Source organism: Rhamphochromis sp. 'chilingali' (genome assembly GCF_963969265.1).
Source record: "Rhamphochromis sp. 'chilingali' genome assembly, chromosome: 18".
NCBI lineage: Eukaryota > Metazoa > Chordata > Actinopteri > Cichliformes > Cichlidae > Rhamphochromis > Rhamphochromis sp. 'chilingali'.
The window spans coordinates 12624401-12652138 of NC_137945.1; the positions used below are offsets into that span (position 1 = coordinate 12624401).

At 39.8% G+C, this 27738-nt stretch overlaps 4 protein-coding genes and 1 pseudogene across 6 annotated transcripts in view; all 5 read right to left on the reverse strand.

The window, feature by feature from the left end:
* Positions 1 to 526: 526 nt before the first annotated feature.
* On the reverse strand, positions 527 to 4332 carry LOC308386063 (uncharacterized protein). The gene is made up of 4 exons (XM_080865337.1): positions 4130 to 4332; positions 1233 to 1343; positions 1034 to 1135; positions 527 to 849 (listed from the first exon to the last, which is right to left on the reverse strand). Exons 1-4 carry the CDS (start codon positions 4319 to 4321, stop codon positions 766 to 768), a joined length of 489 nt encoding a protein of 162 aa, XP_080721463.1. The 5' UTR covers positions 4322 to 4332; the 3' UTR covers positions 527 to 765.
* Positions 4333 to 11244: 6912 nt separating this feature from the next.
* LOC308386035 (uncharacterized protein) lies at positions 11245 to 13759 on the reverse strand. Its single transcript, XM_080865305.1, has 4 exons — positions 13527 to 13759; positions 12384 to 12494; positions 12199 to 12300; positions 11245 to 11998 (listed from the first exon to the last, which is right to left on the reverse strand). The coding sequence occupies exons 1-4, from the start codon at positions 13716 to 13718 to the stop codon at positions 11912 to 11914; spliced, it is 492 nt and encodes a 163-aa protein (XP_080721431.1). The 5' UTR covers positions 13719 to 13759; the 3' UTR covers positions 11245 to 11911.
* A 1101-nt stretch (positions 13760 to 14860) lies between these two features.
* Positions 14861 to 16106, reverse strand: LOC308386053 (uncharacterized protein). Its single transcript, XM_080865326.1, has 4 exons — positions 15870 to 16106; positions 15579 to 15683; positions 15377 to 15478; positions 14861 to 15252 (listed from the first exon to the last, which is right to left on the reverse strand). The coding sequence occupies exons 1-4, from the start codon at positions 16065 to 16067 to the stop codon at positions 15163 to 15165; spliced, it is 495 nt and encodes a 164-aa protein (XP_080721452.1). The 5' UTR covers positions 16068 to 16106; the 3' UTR covers positions 14861 to 15162.
* A 3664-nt stretch (positions 16107 to 19770) lies between these two features.
* On the reverse strand, positions 19771 to 20214 carry LOC308385366 (cyclin-dependent kinase 1-like; annotated as a pseudogene). The gene has a single exon. The product of its transcript is annotated as a cyclin-dependent kinase 1-like (transcript).
* Positions 20215 to 21003: 789 nt separating this feature from the next.
* The window catches only part of slc4a2b (solute carrier family 4 member 2b), a 53528-nt gene continuing 46793 nt past the window's right edge, over positions 21004 to 27738 (reverse strand). For both annotated transcript variants that reach the window (XM_080864725.1, XM_080864724.1), the window contains exons 15-24: positions 27479 to 27685; positions 27216 to 27364; positions 26918 to 27112; positions 26292 to 26516; positions 26097 to 26186; positions 25821 to 25987; positions 23969 to 24222; positions 23715 to 23884; positions 23200 to 23373; positions 21004 to 22910 (exon numbers count right to left, since the gene is read on the reverse strand). In XM_080864725.1, coding sequence (XP_080720851.1) covers positions 22830 to 22910; positions 23200 to 23373; positions 23715 to 23884; positions 23969 to 24222; positions 25821 to 25987; positions 26097 to 26186; positions 26292 to 26516; positions 26918 to 27112; positions 27216 to 27364; positions 27479 to 27685 — 1712 coding nt within the window. In that variant the 3' untranslated portion in view covers positions 21004 to 22829. The remainder of the gene's footprint in view (positions 22911 to 23199; positions 23374 to 23714; positions 23885 to 23968; positions 24223 to 25820; positions 25988 to 26096; positions 26187 to 26291; positions 26517 to 26917; positions 27113 to 27215; positions 27365 to 27478; positions 27686 to 27738) is intronic.

The window sequence follows — 27738 nt, forward strand, 5'->3', positions numbered from 1 at the left end:
AGTTAGCTACGTTAAGAATTTCCATTTCTGTCTTCTCACTCTTTTCTCTTAAGACTATAACATTAAAAAATACATGTAATCTGTGCAGTTTAACGGAAAAAAACCTGGCTGTCATTCTTACCTTTTTACATTTTTATTTTCCGGTTCTGTTCTGCTCAGTTGTTCAAGTAATACCAGGATATTAAAAGGTGAAGAAAAAAAACAATCTTCAAGGTTTTCAAACAACCTTTAAAGCTTTTAGAATTCAACTTTGAGCCAAATTTAAAAATCATGTTAATTACATGAAATAGTATTTAGGTTATTGTAGAATTAAATTTACTTGTACGTATTATTACAGTGACATCTGCAGTCTTAACCAGCTTAACGTTGCTGTGTTCCTTAGAAGCCCTGCAGAAAAGTGGTTATTAGATGAGACAGTTTTTCTTGTTAGTGGGCATGTTTCTATGATGAGGAATTTGGCCTGTAAAGAATCTGGATTTCTAACAAGTTTAAACAACACAGTAATGCATTGTTACATTTCCTGGGTAATGCAACGGTTGGGTAATTTATTACACACACAGCTGTTTGTCCTCTTTTTTATTATATGTCACACATGGAATGCAATGAGTTCAACAAGAAAAAAACACTTCTTTCACACGTTTATCACAAATGAGTGAGTGAATGATAAAAATTAAAGTGGAGTATGCATTTAACCAGTTAACTAATGGTTACTACAGATTTCTTTCCTTATAGCTTTCTGGATATATTTGAGCTGCAATGGGAAATCTATGCTTTCACAGCCAAAAGTGTAGGAGCGCCACTGTGGTAGACCATTTTTTTGTAGTGATCCTCCCTGGCTTTCTTCATCTCCTGAATCAAGAAAGAACACAAAAAGATGAATGTGTGAATATTATTCACACATAGAAAACTACACGGAAAGCTAAAAAATGTCCAGAGTTTTAAAAGTAAAATAGAGAGCAGAAGAACATCAAAAGCAAAAACATAGAAAAGGACAACAACCCAAAATGTTCTTATTACACATGAGTAATACTACCTCTGTGAATCTCGGTTTCTGGATACAGTGAACGTATGGGTTGGGTTGGGCTTCTATCTGTTCTCCTGATGTTTTGTAGCAAACTGCACAATCCATCAGAGGCTGTGGAGCAATGACAACATGAAGAGCATAACAGTGGTGCTGATGCTTTGATAGACGGTAAAGTTAACACTCCTTTTTTAAAAACACATTTGCTCACTCGATCATTCCTGTAGGGGCATCTCTGAGGGTCAGTCTCAGTTGTTCCTTTCGGACACCTGGTGGGTTTCAGGTGGAAGTGGTGGTAGAAGTATCTCATACCAAATCCACCCTGAAAGAGAACATAGGATAATTTTATGGGGAGCTACAAACACGTTGTTTGATACGTCTGTTCAGCTGATTTGTCAATGCAAATATCTTAACAGACAATCACATGGCAGCAACTGAATTGATGTAAACACTGCTGAGACAACCTACTAAAGTTCAAATAAAGCATTAGAAAGGGGAATTAAGTGAAACTAAATCTGGCATGGTTGTTGGTGCCAGACAGGCTGCTTTGAGTATTTTGGAAAATGCAGATCTGTTGGGATTTTCCAACACAACCATCTCTAGGGTTTACAACAACTGGTTTGAAAAAAAGAAACTATCCTGCAACCTCAACATTTAGATGAGACCATGGATCCATCCTGTCTTGTATCAAAAGGACAATGCACTGTGTGGACTTTGCATATTCTCCCCATGTCTGCGTGGGTTCTCTGCGGGTACTCTTGCTTTCTCCCACTGTTTAAAGACATGCAGTTAGTGGGTTTGGGTGACTCTAAATTGCCCTAGTGAATGTTGTTGGGTTGTTTTGTTTGTCTTTCAGTGTTAGCCCAACATTAGGCTGCTGACCTTCCTCTTGCCCTATGCTAGCTTGGAAACCCCGCAACCCTGATAAGGATAAATGGAAGAGAATTGATGGATTGAAAAGGTCGAAAGCACGATGGTTAAGTGGAAACTGCACCTTGGACAGAAACAGCTGCATTATACTGCTAGGACAACTTCAGCTCTTTGCAAGTATCTGCACACAGCATGCTAACATTGAACTAGCCAGACAGGATGCTAACGTTAAGCTAGCCAAAAACCCAGAGTGATTTTAAAGTTGACTGAATGCCGACCCCAGCCCAGCAGCCAGACCCTGAACTTCAACAGGTAACAAACCAATGAGCAGTCAGCTGCCTCTTTTTCTGGCTGCTCATGTTTCTAAAGTTGATCATTTTAAAGTCTCTGTGTGCTGTTTTTCATTTTTGCTTTGTGTTTGCAGCTTTGTGTTCAACTACACAGCAGGCAATTAATTTGCACAAATGTAATGTCTTTGATATACTGCCTAGTAATTGTGGTGACTCTCAAAATAGAGCCATCCCAATGAGAATCAATAAGTGGTAACAATAATTCTAACAAAATTATTGATTCGATAACAAAATCCTTATCATCTTTCTCATCCCTAATGGCTGATAAAGCCCATAAAATAAATGCAATAAACTGAATCTTTAATGTGTTTGTGTGGGAACAGCAGCCACAGAGAAAAGGTTCCACAGAGAAATCTGTTAGAAATGTAGTTTCTTGATGTAATTCCAGTTCAGTGCGCACAGCCCACTAACAGGCTTCAGAGCTTTTCTTTGGTTGTTTGTGATGGTCAGAATTTAATCTGCAGGGGCTGTGGCCTCCACTTCGCTCCACCTCCTAAACTATGAGACAGTTTCTGGAAAGAGGACACATGTCAGGATGCCAGGAGGCAGAATAAAAGTCCAAATAAATCTTCATGCGCAGAGGTCATGCAGAACAAGGCAAACAATCAAGGACTAAATTCCAAAAACAGCAAACTGATAAACAAGTAAGCAGGCCAAAGGGAACATAAGGGAACCAAGGACTACGAGGAAGACGTGATGAGTGTTATAAACACAAGTGAAATGGAAAACTGGCGTACTAAATAGTAGCATATGGGTAATTTAAAGCAACTGACAACACCTAACTACTGATTTTATTTTCTGTTTATTGCAGGTTATTATGCACAAGCTCATTTTCATCAAAGTTTGGAGAATAAAGAACATATTTGCCTGAAATAGCAGATAATCCACTGCAGCTGAGCCTCTTGGCTTGAAAGTACATCACCAGATAAATTGCACTTCCGCTGGTGACAGCCAGAGCTTTATTATGAGTGTGTGGAGATATCCACCAAATATCTCTCTGTTCTTCAGTATACGTGCAGGTACAGTAGCAATACTCAGCTGAAGTGATCAGCAGATCTGAGATAAAACCAGCTGCAGTTCAGTTATCTGCCTCGCTCTCTCCCCATAGCACCCTGCATCTCACCATTCACATGTCCCCACATGTACATCCTGATGTGAAATCCTACAACTTTTTACCAGATATACATCTTTTTTGATTGTAAATGGTAAATGGGCTGTTTATTAAATGGTGCTTTTTTACTCTATTTGAGCACTCAGAGCACTCTATACAACAATACCTATTCAAAAAAGCATGTTTTATTCTATGCCTCTTCCTAACATTCATACACATTCACACCACAATGAATCCTTTATAGGGCAACTCTGGGTTTCTGTATCTTGCACAAGGACACTTTGGTATGCAGACTGTGAAAGGCTCCAGTGTTTGAAAGTTTCACATTCAACACTTTCAGTTTTAGCTAAACCTCCTCTGTAAGGCCTTATATTTGAAAAAGAAAGGAGTGAAAGCAGTCTTTAATGTGTACATTCTCACAGAGACACACCTCATCCTGTTTTTTTCTCTGCTGGAAACATTTTCCTCCCTGACATTTAACATCTTGCGTACAGATAGGAAAACAAGTATGAGCCAGAATTTCCCGGAGCAAGAGAGAGGAAAAGTGTGCCAAGTCAGTGTTAACTGAAAGCAGACTTTTGGTTTTTTTTCTCTTTTTAAGATTACAATTCAATGTTTGTCTTTTAAATTTAGGCTGAAAATATCCTGCACACATTTGGGAGAGTGTGGTCTTTATCTCACCCCATCAGTGACGCTACATGTTTTCAAAGTGGGTGTCATTATGAAACAAAAAAACCCGAAGAGCTTGTAAAAGAGCTAAAGCTAAAAGATGCTTACCTCAGTTTCTAACTTCCCCACAGTTTTCAGAAAGCGATAATGCTGTTGGACCCTAGCGTGGGTGCTGAGCTGTTGCATTGCCAGATCCACTCCTTTCTTGTAGATTTCAGGCAGACCATTGTAAGAATCCTGAGCTTCAGCAGAGTACAGCACAGCAACTGCACAAACCAAAAGCAGCAAGCCAGCAGCCATTTTTCTCTGAGTCTGGGAGGAGAGCAGCTTAGAGAATAAAGACCCGAGTTCAAAACAAGTCCTATTATGGCTCTGGGAATCACAAGTGAAACTAAAAACATTGATCATTGACAGACCAGCAGCCGTACTCACTATTTACTTAATATCCCACCCGCTTTCCTGTAACACTCAGGAGGTCATAGCTTAAAACTTTCCAACAGAAAACATGCTCAGTGCCAAAAGAGGACTTAGATTATTACAATCAAGCCATGGTTCACTGATTCAGATCCTGGAAACAAGCTAAGCATGTGGTGCCAAGCTTTTAGCACCAGGACAAATCTAAAGGTTAGCAGTAATTAGATGAAAAGTTTTATTTTCATTTCATTAGATGGCTCTTTGTTTTTACCAACAAAAAAATAAAACCTTTATTTCTGCCAGCAGAACACAAAACAGGCCTTGTGGTGGCTTCAAAACATGATGATCTTTGTTGGACATTGGTGGCAAAAGAAATCAAAGGCTCAGTACTCCAAAGAAAAGTACTTAAAATTCTGCTTAAATCAAAAAAAAAAAAAAAAAGTGAATGCACAGGTATTACAGAAAAATGTCCTTGTTAGTGTAGCAGAGCCAGTTTTACACACTTTATAAATATAGTTCCTTAAAAGGTTTCATGATAATACAGTTAAGGAGAAAAAAAAGCAGCAGTTTGTAAGCATTTTGTGGGGATTACATTATTTTTACATTATTTTTCTCCAGTAACCTCTTTGGGCCACAGTAGAAATCATGTGACAAGAGATCTAACTGAGAGACCTTTCAAGGGTTGATGGACCAAAAAGGTTGGGAAACACTGGTTTAACAAGTTCACGGATTAAATATTCTCTGTGTTTTTACAGTTTTTCTCAGTCGCTTAGGTGCTTTTCTCAGATCAGAATGAAAATTCTCAAAGCCATTAGTGCAACCTCCACAACATTTAGTCATTTGTGCACATCATAGTAGCAATTTCTCCTTCCTCTGAACAAATTGTAAATGCTCATGGACATGTATCAGTTGCTTTCATACAATTCTCTGCCGTCGACAACATTATCATTCGCTTATGTCATGTCAGTCAAAATGAACTATACTTTTAGATGCTGAATAGTCGTTCCCAATAAAACTAATAGTCTTCAATCATTGCATACAAAATTGGTGAATTAGTTTTTAAATGCTGAACTTCAGCTTTCACTGACGAGGAGGTGTGTGAAGTATCAGTTGTAATCAATGATAAGCCACTTGTTCACAGTCACTCATCAATCAATCCCATGAACCCTCAATTGGCAAGCATATATGAACCGAGCAGGACATAGTGTGTACCATTTCTACGATTCTGTGACACAGAAATGGAAGGTCAGCATCGTGGAAGAGGGGTGAGGATGCGGTGGGGACAAAACAGGGGAAGAGGGAGAAGACGCCAAATACATAGGCCGATTCCTAATGAAATTAGGGCAACACTTGTTGACCACGTTGTCAATCACGGCCTTACTGTTCTGTAAATAGTTTGAAATGTTTATTTAAAAAAAAACACATTGGCTGCATTTTTAGGTAAACCGCTGCAAAAAACTTTGTTGTTTGCATAACTCAGTAACTTTTTTAAGAAGTAACTATATAATTAATTGCCCAACATTGGTCATTATTTACTGTATTTTGCAAACAGAGAGTTACTGGACTCTCTCCCAGACCACAGACTCATAATAAGTCAGAGCTTTATTTTTTTTTAAAAAAAAGTTTTTTCAAAATTGGAGTTCAAGTTATTTTTACTTCCAATAGTGTTAAAATACTACACAGGTCATGAACAAGATTTTTTTACATTTTCATTGTAAGTGGGCTAAAGCACTTAATTAAAAGTCTAACATAAATGTAAATGCTGTAATTTGATTATTTTAATAAACCATGTAACTTGGATGGATTCGATGCTGGCATGACCACAGTGCACACGTCCAATGTTGCTCACAGTGGTCCAAGGGATCGCTCAGGGAGTTTGTGTGTTCGCTCAGACACATGAAAGATTAGAGAGAATATTGCTGCTCAGTCACCTGCTCAGCACTCTGTGGCTCCCACGCCGCCGCCTGTTCCTGCTGGAGGCCCAGAAGAGCCCCTCCAGCAACCTTTCTCATTCGCTGGGGGTTCAGGAGAACCTCTCCAGACTCGTGCCACGTCAGCTGGAGGGCCCGAAGAGCCTGCCCAGCCTCATGCCACATCAGCTAGGGATTCTGGAGCGCCCTTCCAGCTGCCTGTCTCTGCTGAAGGGTCCGAGATTTGGGTTTGGGTCCTTTTCCTGCCTGCACACAGCCGTTTTATGACAAAACCTCAATGACCCAAAGCAACACTGTAAAGAAGACAGGGCCAAAATTCCTCCACAATGATGTCAGAGGCTGATAAAGTCAAACCAAAGATGATTACTTCAAGTTTTTGCTGCTAAACCTCGTTAAATTAGCACTTAGTATTTGCAATTAAAGTAAAAGAATTGGGGGGGGGGGGGGGGGGGGTTTCCAGTTTTTGTCACAGCTGCGGTGGCAGAGTGGTGAACGAAGGGCTCAAATGCAGGCACTAGCTTTGATGTGAGTAAGCTTTATTTTCAAAATGGTGAGAATACAGACTGAGCGAAGATGGGAAGGACAGAAACTAATATAAACCTAAACTGGCAAAAACTAAAGAAACAAACCTGAAACCATGAATCGCAGAAGAAAATGAAGAAATTATATGCAGAAAGATATGCAGGATAACACGCAGAGGTAACACAGATGGACCAGTCACAAGCAGAGGAAAACACAGGGCTTAAATATTCACAGGAGCAATCAGGGAATGGGAGACGGGGGGAATCAGAGCTGAAGAGACAAGGGCAAGGAAAACCAGACACAGCTACACACAGGAAAGGAACCATCAAAGTAAAATAGGAAATATAACAGTTACACCCAGACATGAGCTTAACACTAAGACATCAGACATGGGAACAGGGATCGAACACCGGAGCTCAAAACAGAAGCCAAACCCTAAGAACAAGAAAATCTTAAGAATTAACCCGAAACATAAGATAATAATAATTAAAACCAAAACCACTGAGTCCACAGACTCAGGACCATGACAGTTTTTTACCTTTTTTCCAAAAAAATATATTTTACTGTTCTGTTCTACCTAATTGCTGAAATAATGGCATGATGTTAAAAAGTGAAAACTTTCAGGATTCAGCCATGAGCCAGATCAGCTTAGGTAAGTGAAATGGTAGCCTGACCTGGGTTAGTATTTGAGTTATTATGGAATCTGATTTACTGGGATTTATTGTTATTACAGTATCTGCAGTCTTAATTAGTTAAACACCAAACCAGTGCAAACCAGGGCAGCTATCCATGACAAGGATTTTGGTCTCATCATGGAAATCTTGCAGACACTAATGCATTGTTGGTCGCTGACCCAATGTTTTGAGTTTGCTCTGGACTTATTATTCATCTCTTTGGAATCAAGAGATTTTCATGTTCTAGCTATGAATTCGTCTTGAGTTTAGTATTTCCTAATACCTCTGAGTTAGCTGTTGGTTCCTGTTTGATTATGTTAGTCACCTCTTTGTGCCCAGTTTGTCTCTTCTCTGTTTGGTCTTTCCGTGCCCTGTGTCTTTTGTTTTCTTGTTTCCCTCTCAAGTCCTGGTCCCTGTGTTTATCACTTCCTGTTCCCTTGATCATCTCTCTGTGTTTCATTCTTTTGTGTCAGTCATGTCTCCATGTCTGTTCCCTGTATCACATTTTCACATCTTGCTCTGTGTCTTATGTCCTGTTTTATTTAGATAGTCACTCGTTCATGTTCAGATTAGCTTCACCTGTCTCGTAAATAACACACACATCTGATTTTCTTTTCATTGTGTAGTAGAGAAAGCATACAATTATCATTATCTTCAACACATTTATCATTAGTAAGTAAATAGTAGCAATCAAAGTGACACTACAGTTGAGTATGCAAGCAACCACTTAACTAAGGTAACTTAGTAACTAAAATATTTTCTTACAGCTAAAAAAAACCATATATTTGTGCTGCAATGAGGAATTTATTTTTAGTTGGCAGTCAAAGCGAAAAGTGTAGGAGCGCCACTGTAGTAGATCATGTTTCTGTAGTGACCCAACCTGGTTTTCTTCATCTCCTGAATCAAGAAAGAACACATAAACACATTTGGTTATTCACACAAAGGAAACTAAACAAAGAGATCCAACTTTATTCCAAACCGATGAAGCCATTTCACCAGGCTCAATGGTTTGGGGGCCATCAGAAGAGCAGTTTGAGACAAAAAGATTGACTTATTGCAACATTTTTTTGATAACAGGTCAAATATCTAGGAAATTAATGTAGGAGAAGAACATAAAATGTAAGACACTTTTTAAACATTTACATTTGAGCAATAATACCTCTGTGAGTCTCTGTCTCTGGATGCAATGAACGTATGGCTCGGGTTTGCCTTTTATCTGGTTTGCTATTGCTTTGTAGCAAATGACACAATCCATCAGAAGCTGTGGAGCAATGGTGGGTTTCAGGAGAAAGTGGTGGTAGATGTATTTCCCGTCAAATCCACTCTGAAAGAAAAGCAGCAAGTCAATGGATTTGGGCAGGTAGACATGGTCAAGCAAACCTGCCAAAGTTCAAATTGAGCATCAGAAAGAAGACAGGGGAATTAAGCGACACTGAACATGGCATGCTTGTTGGTGCCAGACAGGCTGGTCTATTTAAGAAACTACTCGTGTACTGGGATTTTGTGGTCGACGCATCACTGCAATACGGACCACTATATCTGAGGAATGTTTCAAGCAACTTGTTGAATCTATGCCATGAAGTTTTAAAGCACATCTGAAGGCAAAAAGGAGTCCAACCCAGAGAATGGATGCATGCTTACATTAATGCTTAAATTAATGAAATGTTTTTATAAGGTAAACACATTCAAATTCATGCAACCACAGAGAAAAAGTTCCACAAAGAAATCTGCCAGAAAAAAACTGTTACTCAACGTAACTCCAGGTCTATGCCCACAGCCCACTAACAGCCTACAGGGCTTTTCTTTGGTTGTTTGTGGTGGTCACACTTTAATCTGCAGGGGCTGTGGCCTCCATATGGCTCCACCTCCTAAAATATGAGACCGTTTCTGGAAAGAGGACCCAAGTGCAGGATGCCAGGAGGGAGAATAAAAGTCCAAATGAATCTTCATGTGCAGAGATCACGCAGAGGAAGACAAACAGTCAAGGGCCAAATTCCAAAATATATCACCGTGGTGAACTCAAAATATAGAACAGTGATTTTGACCGGTGCACAGAGGCTGTGATGCTCATGGTCAGTGTCCGACTACATCAAATGATTCAGAGACTAATTCATTTAATTCCACCTTAATAACAACTGAACACTGTCTATAGTATAAAGACAATATACAGTATACTACAGTAACAGTATTAAAGTGGGAAATGGCAGTCAGCCAAGATAGCTCATCAAGCTTATATCTTGTTGAACTCAGCTGTGTAAATCCACAAAGAGCAGCAGGTCAGCTGATCACAGTCTGTACACTAAGAAATTATTGGTTTTCCTCACACTGAGCCCCTACAGCCAGTTTTAGGTTTCCCCCACTTGCTGAATCCCACTTTAACCCCTTATTGTACTCATTTTCCTGTTTAGATGTAGAGTCAAATTCACCCTCTACAATGTAGGCAACACAAAATAGATATTTACTTTTTTACTTTGAGTGCATTTCGGAGCCTGGACCTTTTCACTTTTACTTTAGTAAAGAAGTTGATTCAGTATTTAATCTTTTACTGGAGTATTTTTTTCTGTATTTTTACTTAAGCAAAGAATGTCTCTACTTTTGCCACCTTTGGCTATTCTTAACTTTAATGTCTAATTATGCTGTCGTGGCTGTGCAACTCATTCATTATCTGCAGGAAGAAACGTGAAATCCTGCAAGTTTTCACCAAATACACATCAGTTTTGATTCTAATGAACAGCTGTGTGGAAACATCAGTCTGTTAAATAGCACTCCAGTCTTTGCACCTCATTATCTAAACATAAACTGTCAACAGTTTCAGTTTTATCAAACCTTTTTCTGTACAGCTGCTATTTGGCAAAAAAAAAAGGAGAGAGGAAGAGAGAGAGGAAAGTGCGTCAAATCGGTGTTACCTGAAACCAACATTTCAAGTGTTTTTCTCTCTCTTTAACATTAGGATTTAACATTTGTCTTTTAAATTTTAGCTGTTTCTGTTCTTATGCAGACCTTTAGGAGACTGTTGACACAGTCGGTAAGGTTATCACACCCCATCAGTGAGGCAGCTACAGGTTTCATTAGAAAATAAAAGAAAAAGGGGAAGAGTTGGTGAAAGAGCAAACATCCAAACCAAAAAGATGCTTACCTCAGTTTCTAACTTGTCCACACTTTTCAAAAACTGATAACGGTGTCGGATCTTAGAATGAGTGGTGAGCTCTTGCCGTACCAGATTGACTCCTTTTTTGTAGATTTCAGGCAGCCCATTGTAAGGCCGCCAAGCTTCAGCAGAATACAGCACAGCCGCAGCACAAACCAAAAACAGCAAGCCAGCAGCCATATTTCTCCAAATGCGTGAGAAGAGCAGGGAAAACCAAGCACTGAGTGCAAACCAAGTTCTATTATAGGAGATTAAAACACACTCAGTGGGTAATATCACAGAAGACCACGGTTGTCAAATGAGAAGTTAGACTACATCCTAATGCATTATTACAATTAAGTCCTGGTTCACTAATCCAGATCCTGGAAACAAGCCCAACATGTGGTGACAAGCTTTTGGCACCAGGACAGGATATAAAGTTTAGCAGTAATTAGTACAAATTTTTTTTGTTTCGACTTCATTGGATGGCTCTTTGTTGTCACCTGCACCAAAAAACAGTTGTATTTGGGCCAGGAAAGCAAATAGGATGGTCATTTAAATATTTTATTTCCATGAAATGAAAACTCGTGAAGATTTCAGAGTCAAACATAGGCCTTATGAACACTTAACAAACGTTGATCCATGTATAGTGCATCCAGAAAACATTCACAGTGCGTCACTTGTTCCACATTTTACAGCGTTATTCCAAAATGGATTGAACACATTTTCCACTTCAAAATTCCACACAAAAAAATGACAAAGTGAAAAAAGTTTGCATGTAAATTTTTGCAAATGTATGTACTAATATGTACCTTATGTACTCTCAGCCTTTGCTTAATATTCTGCTGAAGCACATTTGCAGCAATTACCTTTGCTGCAATTATCTTTCTTGTTGCTTGTTTGAAAATAAAATTTGGCCTGTAAAGAATCTGAATTTCCAACAAATATAAACAACACAGTCATGCATTGTTGTTGGGTAATGCAACAGAGGGGTGACTTATTGCACACACAATGCTGTTTTACTCTTTTTATTTCATGTAACACATGGAATACATTTAGTTTAAAAGGAAAGAAGCCTCCTTTCACGTGTTTATCACAAGTGAGTAAGTGAATATTAAAAAAGTGACACTACAGATGAGTATACATGCAACCTCTTAACTAAGGTAATTAAAGATTGCCTTTATAGTTTTGTGGATATATTTGTGCTGCAATTAGGATCTTATTAGCCGCTAGTACGAGACAAAAGTGTAGGAGAGCCTGTGTGGTAGATCATCTCTCTGTAGTGCTGCAGCCTGGCTTGCTTCATCTCCTGAATAAAGATAGAACACAAAAAGATGTCTGGTGATTATTCACACTCAGAAAACTAAACAGACACCACAGACCATCCAGATCTAATCTAGGTTTTTGAGCCATCAACAGCAAAAAAAAAAAAAAAAAAGGTTTATGCAGCAAAAAGTATAAAATGTAAGAAAAAAAAAAGAATTTTTTTAAACACATGAGTAAAATTACCTCTGTGAGTCTCGGTCTCTGGATACAGTGAACATATGGATTGGGTTCATCTTGTATCTGGTCTTCAAATGCTTTGAAGCAAATTGCACAATCCATCAGAGGCTGTGGAGCAATGACAACATAAAGAGCTTTAGTTCTGATAGGCAATAAACTACTTTTTTTTTTTAATGTTAGCATTCGCTCACTCGATCATTCCTGAAGGGGCATCTCTGAGGGTCAGTCTCAGTTGTTCCTTTCGGACACTTGGTGGGTTTCAGGTGAACGTGATGGAACAAGTATTTCACACGAAATACATCCTGAAAGAAATAGAGGTAAATTTTATGAGGTGCAATTGCAACATGGACTAAAACCTAGCAGGTTTCATCGCTGATTTTTCTGTAGTAGTCAGCTCACGCAAAGCACTGCAGAGGTCATGTGCAGGAAGGCAACAATTATGGGCCAAATTGCAAAAACAGTCTGAGAAAGTGGTAAACAAGCAAGAAGACTACAGTAATAGGAAACACTTTAGCTTTAGTATGTTTCAGGCTTACTAAATCCACTGCAGCTGTGCCCCTTGGCGTGCATCAACAGATAAACAGATACATGTTTACTGTATGAGCCCCTGCGTAATTATGAGTGTCTGTAGATACGTAGCAAACATCACTGTCTTCTTGGCAACAATACTCAGCTGAAGTCATCAGCAGATCTGGGGAGCCGGGGATGAAATCTGCTGCAGTTCAGTTATCTTTCTTACTCTCTCAGTCTCACATCTGTACACTCTTTGTTGGTTTTGTTTAGTCTGTTTGGCCCCCAAAGCACCCTGCATCTTACCTTACACATGCAGCCACATGTACACCACTCATACCCCTGATATCAGTCTAAAAATCCAACATGATTTTTGCCCCATTCAGATTTGTTGCATTTTCAAAGTGTTCCTTTAATTTTTTGAGCAGACTGTAACTGTTTTGTTTTTCTGCACATAAATCTAAATGCTTGTGAATGTTTTAAGTTTCAAAGTTCACATAATCCAATAGAGATGGGAAAACAAGTTTGAACCTGAATTCTCCGGAGCCACAGAGAACTGCGGCTGAAAGCACTGAAAGCAGAATTTAAAGTATTGTTCTCTTTATTAACATAATTCAATGTTGTCTTTTAAGTTTTAGCTAGAAACATTTATGTTCTTCAGCAGAGCTTTAGAAGACTGTTGCTGCAATCAGCAAGGCTATCTCACCCTATTACAGATCTGATACTGATGTTTTTATACAGAATGTTAAGCAAAAACACTGATAACACTGATTCTGGTCAAGAGTTTTCAAAAGAGTCGACAGCCAAATCTAAATGATGCTTACCTCCTGTTCTAACTTCTCCACAGTTCTCAAAAAGCGATAATGGTTTTGGACCTTATCGAGGGTGCTGAGCTGTTTTATTGCCAGATCCACTCCTTTCTTGTAGATTTCAGGCAGACCATTGTAAGAATCCTGAGCTTTGGTGGAGTACAGCACAGCAACTGCACAAACCAAAAGCAGCAAGCCGGCAGCCATGTTTCTCTGAGTCTGGGAGGAGAGCAGGGCAGCTTGGAGAATAAAGACCCGCGTTCAAAACAAGTCCTTTTATGGCTTTAGGAATGACAAGTGAAACTAAACATACCTATCAACAACAGACCAGCTGCACTCACTGTTTATATCCCCCAGTTTCCTGTAATACCCAGGAGGCCACAGACTAAAACTTTCAGATGGAAAACATGGTCAATGTCATAATAAGAATTTGTTCTTACAATAACTAACTTATCCAGAATACGATCTAAAGTGTGATTAAAGCTGTGGATTAGCTCATTGACAATCTAATGATACATTTAAAGACGACCATCTTCAGCTTTTATGCTCTAGGAGCAGAAACATTCTCTGCAGGGATGGGGTTACATAACACCTGGGGATGCTTACGTAACAACTTCATTTCAATGAAACCACAACTCATAAACATTTGTTAGTCACACACATTGCAGCAAATTATCACAGCAAAGAAAACTCATTTCATTCTACTTAAACCAAAGAAAAAGTAAATGCACAGGTATTACACTGTTGTAGCCGTATATACTACATAGATCAGAGTTCCCAAAGAGGCTTCATAATAATATAGTAAAGGAGAGAAGTAACAAATGTTTATAAACATTTTATGGGGATTAGATTGCTTTTATCCAGTAACTTTTCTGGACCACAAATGACACCATGTGACAAGAGGCCCCACTGAGGGACCTTTCAAAGGCTCGTGGGCTAAAAAGATTGAGAAGTACTGGTTTAATAACTTGCCAATATCCTCTGTTTTAAATGCAAAACTTTAACATCAAGAATAATGACTAGTTGAACAGTTCAGAAGATTAAATGCATGTCATCAGATCAATAGAGTGGAAAAAAGTGAAATAATCGTCACTGTTCTGACAGAATAATTTATATATGCATTTATTTATATTTATAGTTTTGCCTGTTGTTACCACCACAGTGGGTTTTAAAAATAATAAAAGTAAGATGTGATCAAAGGGCAGACTTCTAGCTTTAATTCAGAGGCTCTAATAAAAGTTTTATATTACCTGTTTATGAATTAGAGGCATTTTTATACACAGTCCCCCCCCCCCCCATTTTCAGAGAGTTAAAAAAATAATCAGATAGAAGTAAAGCAGATAAAATTTTGGATTCAAAGTTTATTAGAATATAAAAAGAATGCATACATTTACTTAGCAAGGGAGCTAGGAAGGTTGCATTTGAATGAAATATGTTCCTCACATGATGAATGCCTCTCAGAGTGAATAATAAAATATATAATAATAGTTTAATAACATTTCAAAAGACAAGATGCAAACATCATACGTACATCTACCAAACTACAGAAAGGTTAAGTGCAGACTGACAAGAATTTACCTGTCTGATTGTAGTTTTTTAGATATTTTCAGAAGCAAAGACACTAAATGCTGCATGTTTTCTAACAAAACTTTCACTCTTTGCCTGTTGATCCCAGAAGAACTGTTGACCCGCTGCTGTATCCCAGTGTATTGCAGTGCTCCAGTCTGCCTGCTGTCATTGCCTGCCATTCATAACCAAGTAAAGATAAACATGTTTATCATTGCAGTGCGGTTTCATCACTTATGACAGGCCACAGTTAGAACTTTGGGAGAGACTGTATTAAAGGTAAAGCAGGAGATACTGACTTGTGTGATGGCCGGTTTACGGAGGCAGTGAATATACGGTTTGGGCTCTGGTTCGATTTCTCCTCTGTGCATTTTGTAGCAGACTGCACAGTCCATCAGCGGCTGCATGAATGCAGAAGAGCAAAACAGCATAGACAAGTTAGGGCAGGCCATTATCCTCACATTCCACAGTCCTGAGCCGAGTAACTTGCCAAAAACTTACTCTGTCGTTTCTAGGCTCACACGCTGAGGAGTCAGTGGTCCCTTTTTCACAAGTGGTGGCTTTAAGGTAGAAGTGGTGATAGAAGAAGCTTACATCAAAACCCATCTGAGAAGAAAGAAGCAAAGCAACCCAGATGAGTTTTAGTTCATGAAAGCATCATATTCTTTGTTGCTTATAGCACATTTCCTGATGATTTTAATCCAAATACACCATAAACCATAAACTAATAACCAGGTCTTACAAAATAAATGATAAAAATTGAGCAATAAAACTGGATTTGCTGTTCAGTACCTCATAGTCCGACTTTGAGACACTTCTTAAGAAGACATAATGATCTTGGATTCCAGCGAGAGAGTGGAGCTTCGCTAAGGCCAGATCTACTCCTTTCCTATACGTTTCAGGGAGTTCCTGTGCATTCGAGGACAAGAAGAAAGCTCCGACGCTGAACAGCCAAACCAACAGAGCAGCCATTGTTCTCCTTGTGGCCATAAGAGTGAGGGTGATGTGGAAAGAGCAACAGACCACCCCCTTCTGTACTGTTTACTCAAAGACAGAAGAACACCCTGCCCTTACAAGGGAGAAAAACAGGCGTTTCTGTTTTGATTATGCCTCAGTGTTGATCCAGAGTAGATGTCTGCATCCTCCCAACTTCTTTCTTTTATCAGAAAGATTTTTGACATTTAAAAAGTAGTTTTAGTTTTCTATCAGCACAATGATAATAAAGTAGTACTGAATTTCATGTAGAAAATCACAAAATAAAGTTGGATTGATAAAGTAACAAAGAGAACACATACTAAACTGATTTACATTATTTTACTGAAGGGAAATCTGTTGGCGCTCCACAGGGTTCAATTCTTGGTCCTCATTTTATTTAACAACTTTATAGTTTTGTACTATAAATAATGTAAAACAAATATAATAATTCTTGGCATAATTTTAAATGTTAGTCGTAAATATTAGCTGAACTGACCACCGACTGTATATAAAGGATTGACTAACCATTGTGATATTACTGGCTTGTTTGCCCATTTTCAAAGGTTTTGATCTGAGCATTTTAGAAAAAGTGAGTGAAGTTGCAAACTCGTTGGGAAGGTTTCTATTGAGCTCAGTGGATCCAAACAGCCATTTTTAAAAAACAGTCAAAGTCTTTATGGCGCCACAGCAGTCACACCCCCCCCAGTTGCAATTAAAAAGAATGTAGGTTTTAGGTACTTTTGCATTAGATACCAATTTCAGACCAGCAAGCATACATCCATCCTTTATATACAGTCTGTGGAAATGAGTGTTATAATTTCCTCACATAACAGGTAAAAAAAAGCTCATCTTCAGTCCCTGTCTATTAAAATTTCAGATCAAGTCAGGAACTGAAATTAATTGAAAACAGATACTTTAAGAACCATACAAATAAAAAGCGGAGAATAACATGTAAAAATACTAAATGTGTAAAAATATCCTGCTCGCTGATAAACTGCTTGAAGATGGCCAGATTCAAACCTGGAAACTTTCCCTGCAAGTTCTGCTCCATGTTATCATCATTGCACCATTTCACTCCTCATTCTAGCTGCTTGTCTTTGGTAGCCGATGAGCTCATGAGTGAAGACAGAAGAGATGCTGTCTGTGTCAAAGCCTGATTCTTCTACCTCTGCAACCCAGTGGACAGGTATTCAGTCCCAGCCTTTCTAACCATATGTTGTTGTAACTATCCACTGTGTTTTCATGTTAAAACACCTATGTGCATAATAATTATTCTTCAGCATTTCTTCAGCATAGACAAGTCATCATCTTCCATTGAAACAATGGGCGATCGCAGGAAACTGCAAGGAAATTTTTACCGACCAATCAGGGGTTAGACATTTAGACCATAGTGCAGACTGGTCGTTAGGCCTATGTGACTTAGGCCTGACATTGTCACCATGATTGTAACACATCCAAAATGGCAAATAGGTTAATGTCACATGGTTAGGGGTCACATGCCTGCAAAACCTCCATATGCAAAGATGTGAATTGATGCAAATTCAAAAACAGATATTTGTCTCATGGCAGCCGCAGCTGTTTTGTATGACTCAGTGACCATATAAAGGAATTTTACTAGTTAATAGGTTCACCATAGTTTTGAGAGCTTAAAGTCAGATTTGTGCATTATATTGTAAAGAACCTAATTAAAGTTAAACGAGGCCTGGGCTGCGATTTCATGCAATTTCCATTTGTACCACCAGATGATGCAGTGGGCCTGTGTAAGCTTTCAACACATTTTTAGGCTAAAAAGAAAAGATGACGTTAAACGGGGATCACTCAACTGATAAAATGTTGCCCCCTGGTGGTTAAAGTTTTAGTTTAATTCTCTGTGTAATTATAAAAAGTCCCTTTAAAACACAGGAACACGTCAGAGTCCAAATGTGTTTGAATGGCAGTGGGACATCCCTGGAAACACATGAAACAAACAGAATCAGACGCAGGTTTACTCACTTTAACCCAGTGATTTATTATTTTGGACAGTAACCAATTAAAATGACTCAGGAAGAAAAGATCCAGGTTTTCCATGCTTTGTTATTTCTGTATCCAAAATGAAAAATTATGTGCAAGTATAATTTGTCTCTTTCCACTAAACGTGCTCGAATATTCTGGATCATATTATAAACACAAAGCCCTTAACATCAGTGTAAATAAAGGAAATAAACCTCCATATGCAGCCACTGTCGTCCATGTTTACAGACCGTCACGAGTAAAAGCTGAACCAGTGTGTGGCAACCTCTGGTGGGCTTATGAAAGAGGAGACTATATTACTTTTTATTATACATGTTTATTTTTTGTTACTGGCTATAATTTGAAAATGTGTCTTACAAAAGATTCCAAACTTTCCATTGTTTCTTTATAAACACATGATAAAAATTCAGTTTATCATCATCTAAGCTAGAGATTTTTATTAAAGCAAACTATCCATTAATAGACACACACACGACCCTGAATTGGATAAGTGGAAGAGAAAAGACGGACAGATGGATGGAACAGCTGAGTAAATGTCCATCCATGTAAATGTGAAGCAGTGTAACATTCATAAATATGTAATATAAAGGATTTAAAAACACATCACAGGTCTGATTTTGGGCATTTTACATTAATCATCTGTAAGTCTTGTGGTAGGGCGACGTTCCTCTTTAAGTGGGACTGCATCGCATCTTTATTCTTCCTCCTCCGTCCCACATCTCTGGAGTCATACAGCTCACCAAAAACATACAAGCTTAGCAGATTTTTTGAATATGATGAAACTATCACTGAGAAAATGAATCAGCAGCATGTACTCACATATCCTCTGTGTCCTGTCCAAACTACAGTGTGTCTGTAGAGGCCTCTGACGGTTAAGCAATAACTTAAATTCAAATTGGTGATGTGTCCCACACAAAAAACTAAGCACATCTATTTTGTTGGGACCTGGTCGCTCTAAGTGGAGCTGTATCTGCCCTATGAACTACAGTACAAAGAGCTTGATGCCCCTGTTGTAATGTATCCGACTCCTTCATCTGTCACTCACTAACACTGCTTTTCGTTTCTCCCCTTAAATATTTAACTCCTGTCTTGCTTCAAGTTTCTAAATATCACAAACACCTGTTCCTACATGTACACCCCCTTTCAGGCTCCAATCAGTTCAGTTACAAATACAACTCAGCCTGTCCCAAGTTACTATGGTAAACAGGGCTTTTCTACTATACTTGAGCACTCAAAGTGTTTTATATGTCATGTCTCATTCATACATCACATATTTCTACAATGCATTCTGTTTAACATTCACACACATTCACGCTGAACACATTGGAAAGCAAAGTGGGGTTTAGCATCTTGCCCACTAAGAATTATGCAGACTGGGACCAAACTTCCAACTTCCAGCTAGCAGATGATCTGCTCAACCCCCTAGCCACCTGTCAAGTGCTCTATGAGGGTAGAAACGTTTTTGCACAGCAAATGAAGTCAGCTGCCATGAATCAGATGTGCTAAAAGGCTGTACTGTTTTCTTAAGCGTCATACTGTCCGCTCAACAAGCCCTGAGCTGGAAAACACCTAGACCACAGGTGGGCAACTCCTGGCCTCGAGGGCCAGTGTCCTACAGGTTTTAGATTTGTCCTCAATCCAACACAGCTGACTAAATTACCTCCTCAAAACGTCTTAAACCTCTCCAGGGGGCCTGGTTATGAACTAATCATGTTATTCGGGTATGTTGACACAGGTTGTCAATAAGCAAATTCTGTGGTTTCAGGTCACGATGGAGCACTCGGCGACAGTGACAGAAGTAGATGCCCTCCAAAATCTGGTAAAGGTAGCTCTTGACCAACATAGAGTCCATGTACTGGCCAGAGGGGATGGAGTCCAAGTATTTCTTCAGGTCCATGGACAGGAACTCGAAGATGAGGTAGAGACGAGATTCTTGCATTAGGACGTCTAGGAGTCGTACAACATTGGGATGTTTCAGCTCCTGGAGCAGAGAAACCTCTCTGACAGCTGTGCTGGGAACGCCCTCCTCCTCACTCTACAGTCGGATCTTCTTCATAGCCACAATTTGCCCCGTTGCCTTTTGCTTACCTTTATACACAACCCCATATGTACCTTCTCCGATTTTCTCTATTTTCAGGTAGTCTTCCATTATTGCCTTTTTTTTTTTTTTTTTTTTTTACAGACACGAACAAACCTCTTCAGTTTTGTTAACGCTGCACTACCAGCACATAAAAAACCTGCACCTGTGACCTTTAACTAAAACTAAAGCTTCAGGAATACTTTCATATCACTTCACACTTTTTGCTCACTGGCTTCCCTTCAGGTTCCAGGTTTTACAGATTTTATTGCTGAGAATCAGAAAGTTTCTTGGTCCTCTGAGCCCTCTGCTCACACACATTGCTGGTCCCTCACTTTTAATATGTGGCCAGCATTAGGAGTGAGACCCGTGCACCTGTCCACACTCTTGAATATACCGTCCATGTAATAGTAAATTGAATGCATGAACACACTCATGCTTTCTTCATGCTTCACAGCATATCATAGACCAATATGTGAGTCAGATTGTGTTCTTGCAGACTCAGTCTTGATGTTTGTTTGCACATTCATTGAAACCATCATATTTGTGCTGCCAAACTCTTTTTTGCTATTTTAAAAACTCTTGGATGTTAATTTTACAACTTTTTTAGTCAAATACCAGATCATTAAGAGAAGATTGCTGCCACCTGCATAATTTCTGTTTGGTGGTATGGCTGCTCTGGGACTTCCTCTACCTTTCAGTGGAAAAGCAGTGGAAAGGAGAGCAGCACCAAGACGTGATAGTTGACAATCATAGAGCCCAGTTCCTTGTATGTGCAGTTGGGACTAAATATGTCTTCTGTGCATCTACCTTTTCTCCTTCCTCCAAGGTGTTTTACATAAAGACAGCCAAACAGACTCAAACGATAGAAAAGAACTTTTATTCATCATCAATATTTGAACCATTATTGTACACGGGAACATCAGCAATAGCCTGAAGACTTTATTGCTTTGAAATGAATCCACATACTTTTAATCATCAGCATACTTTGACATACACAGACTGCCTTCACTCCAATCACAGGCACAAGAAGCAGACACAAAACTGACACTCAAATCCAACCTCTCATAAATATCGCCTTCACTGCCGTGGGCGTGCTGCAGCTGAACGTGTGTGTACAGAAGAAAAAAAATATTGTGTGACGTAACCCGATTAAGGCTTCTAAAGCAGCAATTACTCCACAGATTATAAACAGATAAATAACAGAGATTTTTGATTTATGCATGTCTCAAATGTGCAAACTACTGTAACGTGTGCCATCCTTAAAACACAGGAGACACAGATCACTTCATGGTCCCACAGGCACTTCAGATTTTGTGCGACTGTGACATGAAAAAGGCAACAAGATCACAGCAACAGTGAAACTGGCCCGCCTGGAGGGAAACGTAGTGCTTGAAACATGTAGGTGAGAGTAACAGGGGCTGAATATTTAAACTATTTGACACAGTCAAAGCTTTAACCAATCCATGAGATTGTCTAAACAGGTTGTTTGGAAATTTTGTCGACCAGGCTGACACAATCGCGAGTGACATATTAAAAACGAGGAATGTCCTGCTGTGAAAATATTTAAAATTAGGCTGAAAATCCTTCAAGTTAGAGGAGATCTAACGTGACTGAAGTGCAGCTTATTTTTCTGACCACAAAACTATTTACACGAGACATTTGGCACAAAGAAACCACCGTTAACCGACCACAGGAGAAATGAGACCTCAGAACAAACTACATTAGTGCCCTACACGTGTACGGGTGTGTGTATATATATGTGTGTGGAGACATTTTAAAGTACACTTAATAAGCCACAGTGTCATTTTCCGTTTTAAAAAAAAGTGTTTGCACGATGAGAAATGTGATACGATGTCATTAGTTTAGAGAGAAATAGCATTTTTTTTGTACAGTTTTCTTTTTTCTTATGGAACGTCATAACAGTCCCACAAGATCTCCCCCTGCTGGTGATCTTCACTCACCACAGGTGAAATATAAACATTTAAAATGCTTCTGCACAAAAACAACAAATAGTTAAAGTAGGCTAAAAATCACTCACAGATCATTTAAGAAGCAAACTAAAGCAACACTGATTACATAAAATACAGTCATTGTTCAGATTTTGTTATGTTAAAAGTGCTACAAGCTTTCGTGTAAAGTGATCAGCTGTCTAAAATAAGACAAAATAAAGAAAAAAAATCTTAATACCTTTATATTTCCTTCGTAAGGCGCTTGGTGATCTTAAAATGTGAAGAAAAGAGTGTGAATAGCAATAACTCATAAAGCATAAAGGAATGTATCCCGTATATCTTCCACATATTCAATGTGAATCAGAGCAACTTTCAGGGCTAAAAATCAATCGTACACGTCTATCTACTGTTAACATGTTTAACTCGAGCTCGAGATAAAGTCATTTGATTCGGTATCTCCTGTCCCCTGAAATGTTTAAAATAAAAACAAATAAACTAAGCGAAGAGTTTCCAGCTGCTTTTCCATTATTTGAGACACAAACTGTTATTAAAGCAGCAGAAAAGCTTCTTAAATAGTGAAAAGTTAAAAGCCAAAGCAACCTTTGACATACTGCATTTCAATGTCTTGATGATGATGATGAAGAGGGACATCGCTTGAAGGACGCCGTCCCAGAACTCTAACTGGTGATAACTGACAGATTTTCGGTGCGATTTGACGATGCGAGGGCTCGCTGTGGATCACACCGGCATTTGCATCTCCGAGTACTCGTCGTGACACTCGCGCTCGTCAAACTTTGGCTCTGCGTCGTCAGCATCCAGCTAAAAGAAAGACAAGAAGTCACATTCAGTAACCTGAACTAACTCCGAAACAGTTGTGACTCATTTAAACGACTATTTTATCGCAAATTTGTTTTATTTTTTAAAAATTAGTGAAATTTTGATCTGATGTTTTGTGCTACCCATCTCTGTGGATCAACATCAGAGCCATAAATGTTATCGATATTATCAATCAGTTCTAATCATAACATTTAAATTACGTTTCCTTTTTTACCTCTACAGTGTGTGTCAGCGTAAAGCAGGGCACTGCGCCCCCCTGTGGTTAACTTACGCATGCCATCTCTTTGACAGTGAAGACCCGTCGCAGCACAAACATCTTGACGGGGACGGTGAGGATGAGGACAAAGGGGAAAGCCAGAGACGCCGCCGTCGACATAATGGCCCACAGCACCACCAAACACACCAGCTGGATGCAGGTGAAGAGATGCATGCGCAGCGTGCGGACCTGAAGGATAGAGAGGTCGCTCACATATCTGACAAGGACAACAGTTTCTGCAGGGAGCGCTCAAAAAATTCCCAAATGTAGATACGTATAACCTTTGCAAACTATTTTAGGGGTTTAAATAAACGTTTAGAGGTTGTGTGGATTAACATAGATAAAGTCTCCCCTAGCTGGAAACCACTCTGAGGGAACTCCGGCGTTTTTAAGTGTGCAAAACATCTTTTTTGTGACAGACCGCAAAAATCCTGAAACTTCTTTTTCTGTTTGTTTCTGCTACAGCAGAGCATCTCCATCCTCACGTCCTTTACTTTGGCTGTAAATGTGTGTTTTCATGTTCCTCTCACCTTGCGTACATAGGTGTGGTCAGGGTGATACTTTGGTGGCATGAGCAAAAGCATCATCCGCTCCGTTAGCTGGATACCGTTGAGCGACATCACTCCCATGTAGAGGAAGATCCCGAAGAGCACGGCGAGGGGGATCTGACACAGCAGGTCGCCGATCACGATCGACAGGCCTAACGGAGGAGAGCGTTAAAGGGTAAAGTTCACACAGGACACAGCCACGGGAGGAAAGAAAAGATGATAAGTCTGGAACTCACCAACTAAGATTGCAACCAGAAGCCCAGTGACCCGCTGCTCCTTCACCTCCTGGATGCGAGGTTTGTCTCCGGGAGCGACGGCCTTACTCATGACGGTGAGGGCGTTGACGTGGGTCACCGAGCGAACGGTCGCAGCGGCCATCCACGGCAGGCCGAACAGAGCTGAGGTGCCGCCCAGCACCACGATCAGAAGCAGGTCCAGATGGAAACCAGAACCTTTGACAAGCATGCGCTCCTTTTTACTAACTATCAGCCTGCAGGAAGCCGGGACAGAGCCAAACGTAAGAAACACATTTCAGATTAATCACATATGATGAGGTACGGCATTTTTTTTTTGTGTGTGTGTGCTTGTTTATCTGCATTTTGATGCGTTACAGAAGCTAAAACACTAAACACATCATTTAGAAAACAGCTTAAACATCTGATGGGTTGAAACTGGGAAATAGCTGGAAAATTCAATCTTTGGTATGACCACCTTTATTCTTCACTCTGGGTAAACTTACTCCTTTTGTCCTCAACTTTTTTAAGGACACACTGCACACCATGTCAATTTGACTAATAGTTTTTTGCAGACAACCCTGCTAGTTTCATAGATTCAACTAAAGGAATCAGAACTAATTGTGTGTTTTTGTGACAGGCTGCTAGTAACAAAATCCCTAAAGATATCATTTCACACTGGCTCTTTGCTAAATTGTTGGTTATGTGTAGACACAACAGAAGTTCATCCCTTGAGTAAGGAGTTTATTTTATGCTTGAATGTCTCATGAGGGCAGTGCTGAGCAATTTAAATAAACAAACAAAATATTCCTCTGAAAATGGTCAGGTACATGGAGTGGACTGGACATGAGTGGTAAAAGCAGCCAATGTCCAACAAAACTCGTCCAGAAATTTTGGTCAAGATGAAAAAATGATAAGAAATTCTGGCTCCTTGGAAGAAAAACAAATAAATGAACAGTGGTTAAACGTTTAAACTTGTGCACGGTACTGTGCATCACGACTAAAATACACAAAACTTCCAGAGAATCTCCTGATTCAATAAAATGTTGGTCACTAAAGAACTCGGCTGATGTTTTGTTGCTGTAGTTTACCATTTCAGTTATGGTAAAAATGTAGAAAATAATGGAAAAAAATAAAGGAATACTGCCCCCAGCAGGCCATTGTAGAAAGTGTTAAACTGAAATAAATATCTTTATACTTTAATATCCTGCATAAAAAAAGCTGAGTGACATTTTCCCCGTGTTTCATCTGTTACATTATCTGCCTTCTTTCAGTAACAGGGTGTTTGTCTGTTTTTGGAAGGAGGTTATTAAATGTGCAGTCTACTCTGTACAACTGTGTTTAATTAAAAAATGATCTGGCTGTTTAGAAATATCAGTTAGGAAATAAATAATGACCAGGTGCATTTATTTCTTTCTTAGTAAAAAGTTACAAATAGTTCTCTACTAAACTTGTTTGACCCCACATTTGGATATGAATCTGATAGTTTTGTACTTTTAAAAACGTAACAGATTTTATTTATTTGATTACTGAATGACGTTCATACAAAACTATTGAAAAACTGTCAGTGCCCTCCACCTGTAAAACCATTCCTGGTTTGGGGTCTGTCCCTCTCTCTGTTGTTGCACCTCTATGTGCGTGTTGTTAATTTCATTAACATCCAAGCAGCTGAAACCGATTAACAACCTCCTCTGCTACTACACTGACCAGATCAATATCCCAGGACTTTGACTTGATAGTGTCCACAGGGGAAAAAATAAAAAGTGTTCCTTAAGGAGTTTTTGAGCAGCGTATAAATGTACACCAGCAACTCTTCAAACATCTGCCTGTGTGATGCGGCTCCAGCAAAACTCACGTGGTGATCTGAGTCTCCATGAAGATAAGGATGAAAACCAGCAGAGCGGGCAAGCAGCAGGCAAACATCATCCAGATAGGGAATTCCCCATTTGATCCAAGCGGACTGATGAACCAGCCGCGCTTGTCGGAATTCGTCACTGAAAATCCACTGGGGACACTCAGTTTCTGTAAGGAAGACACGAGACAGACTCCCATCAACCTCTGAGATAAGGAGGTTCCTTATTTTTCCAATATTTTGCATGATAAACACACTGCACAGTCCACTGAGTCTCACCTGTGTGAATGTGTCTTCTATGGAGTAATCCACCAGAACCATGATGAGAATGGCGATCGGTACCCCAAAGTCTCCAATAATCCTGCGTATCTAAACACCACAGACGGCGCGGTTTAAAGAAGACTGCAAAATGTGTCACATCAAACAAGATCAAATATTTGCTGCAGATCTTAATTACAGATTTCAGCTCCTCACCCTTCCAGGGAAGAAAGCGCTGTTCTTGAATTTGCGCAGGTAGAAAGCGATAAAAAACGTCCCCGCCATGAGAACCAAAGAGAGCAGCGCCGTGTTCGGTTCCCCGCTGACCTTCACAGTCGACGGCTGGCTGCTGTTTTTCATCATTAGGGTGATGTTTTCCGCCAAGTCGTCTGCATCGGTGCCGTTGAGGGAACAGCTTTTCAGCGGGTGCTCCTTGAAAATCTGCACACAGAGTTTCATATTATAAAAAGGTGCTCACGCAAACACGCTGTGATTACTTTTCTTAGACAGATTAACAGGTATCGCAACCACTCTTTCTTTGAAATGAGATTAGCTCGTAGCAAAATGCCTTTTAAGTCCGTGCCATAAAACTCTAAAAATAGCAGATCTTCCAAAAATCATAAGTCTGGACCATAATTAAAACTCTAAATCCATTTAGGATTCAGGCTCCATCAATCAGAAAAGATTTCAGGTGTGCTTGTTAGAAAAACACGCTCATTTCGACCCCGACTTCTGAACCCTGTCCAGAGATTAGTCTGCTCTGCTTAGCGTCAGCGGCGCAAACACACAGCGTGCCAACAAAAACTTTTTCTAATCAGGAGCTTTTCACGTCTCATGTGTACCCTGACAAGCTTGATGAAGGTCTCGCAGATGAAGATGAGGGAGATGAGGAAGGAGAAGATTTCCTGGGTGAAGCGGGAGACGAAGCGCACCAGGAAGCTGCCTTCGAAGGCCACCATGGTGACCACGATGATGATGAGCCAAAAGCCGATCCAGACGCGGCCCGTCAGGTACTCTATGTTGTTTGATGTGCAGAACTGTGAGCACAGAGACATTAAGCACATTTGTTTGCCTATTTAGTAAGTCACCAGCATTTTTAACATTTTTGAAATTAACTTCATATGTTTTTATGCAACTTACACTGTAAAAGGCTTCTTCAAAGACCAGCAGAGGTCCAGAGAAGCCCACAACCAGCAATGGCTGAGCCCCGAGCAGACAGAAGACCACCCCCTGCACTGATGTTGACACAATCAGCTCAGAGACACCGATCAGGCCGTTTGTCTTCTCACCTGGAGGCAGACCCGGGGTTAAAAGGTTAATCAAGAGGCCACTATTACCAAAACACGGAGAGGATTTGCGATATGAGGCGTGAATACGCTCTCAATTCCCTCACACAGACTCACCCAGCAGACCTCCAAATGTTATGGCCGGAGAGAGGGCAGCGAAGTAGATGAAGATAACTGCGGCCATGCACTGGCTGTTCAGGGAATCCTTGAAGTCGCTGACATACTTTGGGTAACGCCGCTGCACGTCTCGTATCAGCCCACCAAAAGGCCGCCCAGTACGCTCTAAGGGGTCATCTGACTTTTTCGAAGGTTTGAGGAGTGCCTCTGAGTGACAACAGAGCTTTACGTTAAAACCCATGAGAAGGCACCTAAAATCA

Excerpts from the sequence above, each read along its gene's own strand:
- LOC308386063 (XM_080865337.1), bottom strand. The coding sequence starts at position 4,321 with ATGGCTGCTGGCTTGCTGCTTTTGGTTTGTGCAGTTGCTGTGCTGTAC. Across the intron at positions 1,344-4,129 it reads TGGGGAAGTTAGAAACTGAG|GGTGGATTTGGTATGAGATA; the intron begins GTAAGCATCTTT and ends GTTCTCTTTCAG. Across the intron at positions 1,136-1,232 it reads GCCCCTACAGGAATGATCGA|CCTCTGATGGATTGTGCAGT; the intron begins GTGAGCAAATGT and ends ATTGCTCCACAG.
- LOC308386035 (XM_080865305.1), bottom strand. The coding sequence starts at position 13,718 with ATGGCTGCCGGCTTGCTGCTTTTGGTTTGTGCAGTTGCTGTGCTGTAC. Across the intron at positions 12,495-13,526 it reads TGGAGAAGTTAGAACAGGAG|GATGTATTTCGTGTGAAATA; the intron begins GTAAGCATCATT and ends TATTTCTTTCAG. Across the intron at positions 11,999-12,198 it reads AGAGACCGAGACTCACAGAG|GAGATGAAGCAAGCCAGGCT; the intron begins GTAATTTTACTC and ends ATCTTTATTCAG.
- LOC308386053 (XM_080865326.1), bottom strand. The coding sequence starts at position 16,067 with ATGGCCACAAGGAGAACAATGGCTGCTCTGTTGGTTTGGCTGTTCAGC. Across the intron at positions 15,684-15,869 it reads TCTCAAAGTCGGACTATGAG|ATGGGTTTTGATGTAAGCTT; the intron begins GTACTGAACAGC and ends CTTTCTTCTCAG. Across the intron at positions 15,479-15,578 it reads GTGAGCCTAGAAACGACAGA|CCGCTGATGGACTGTGCAGT; the intron begins GTAAGTTTTTGG and ends GCATTCATGCAG.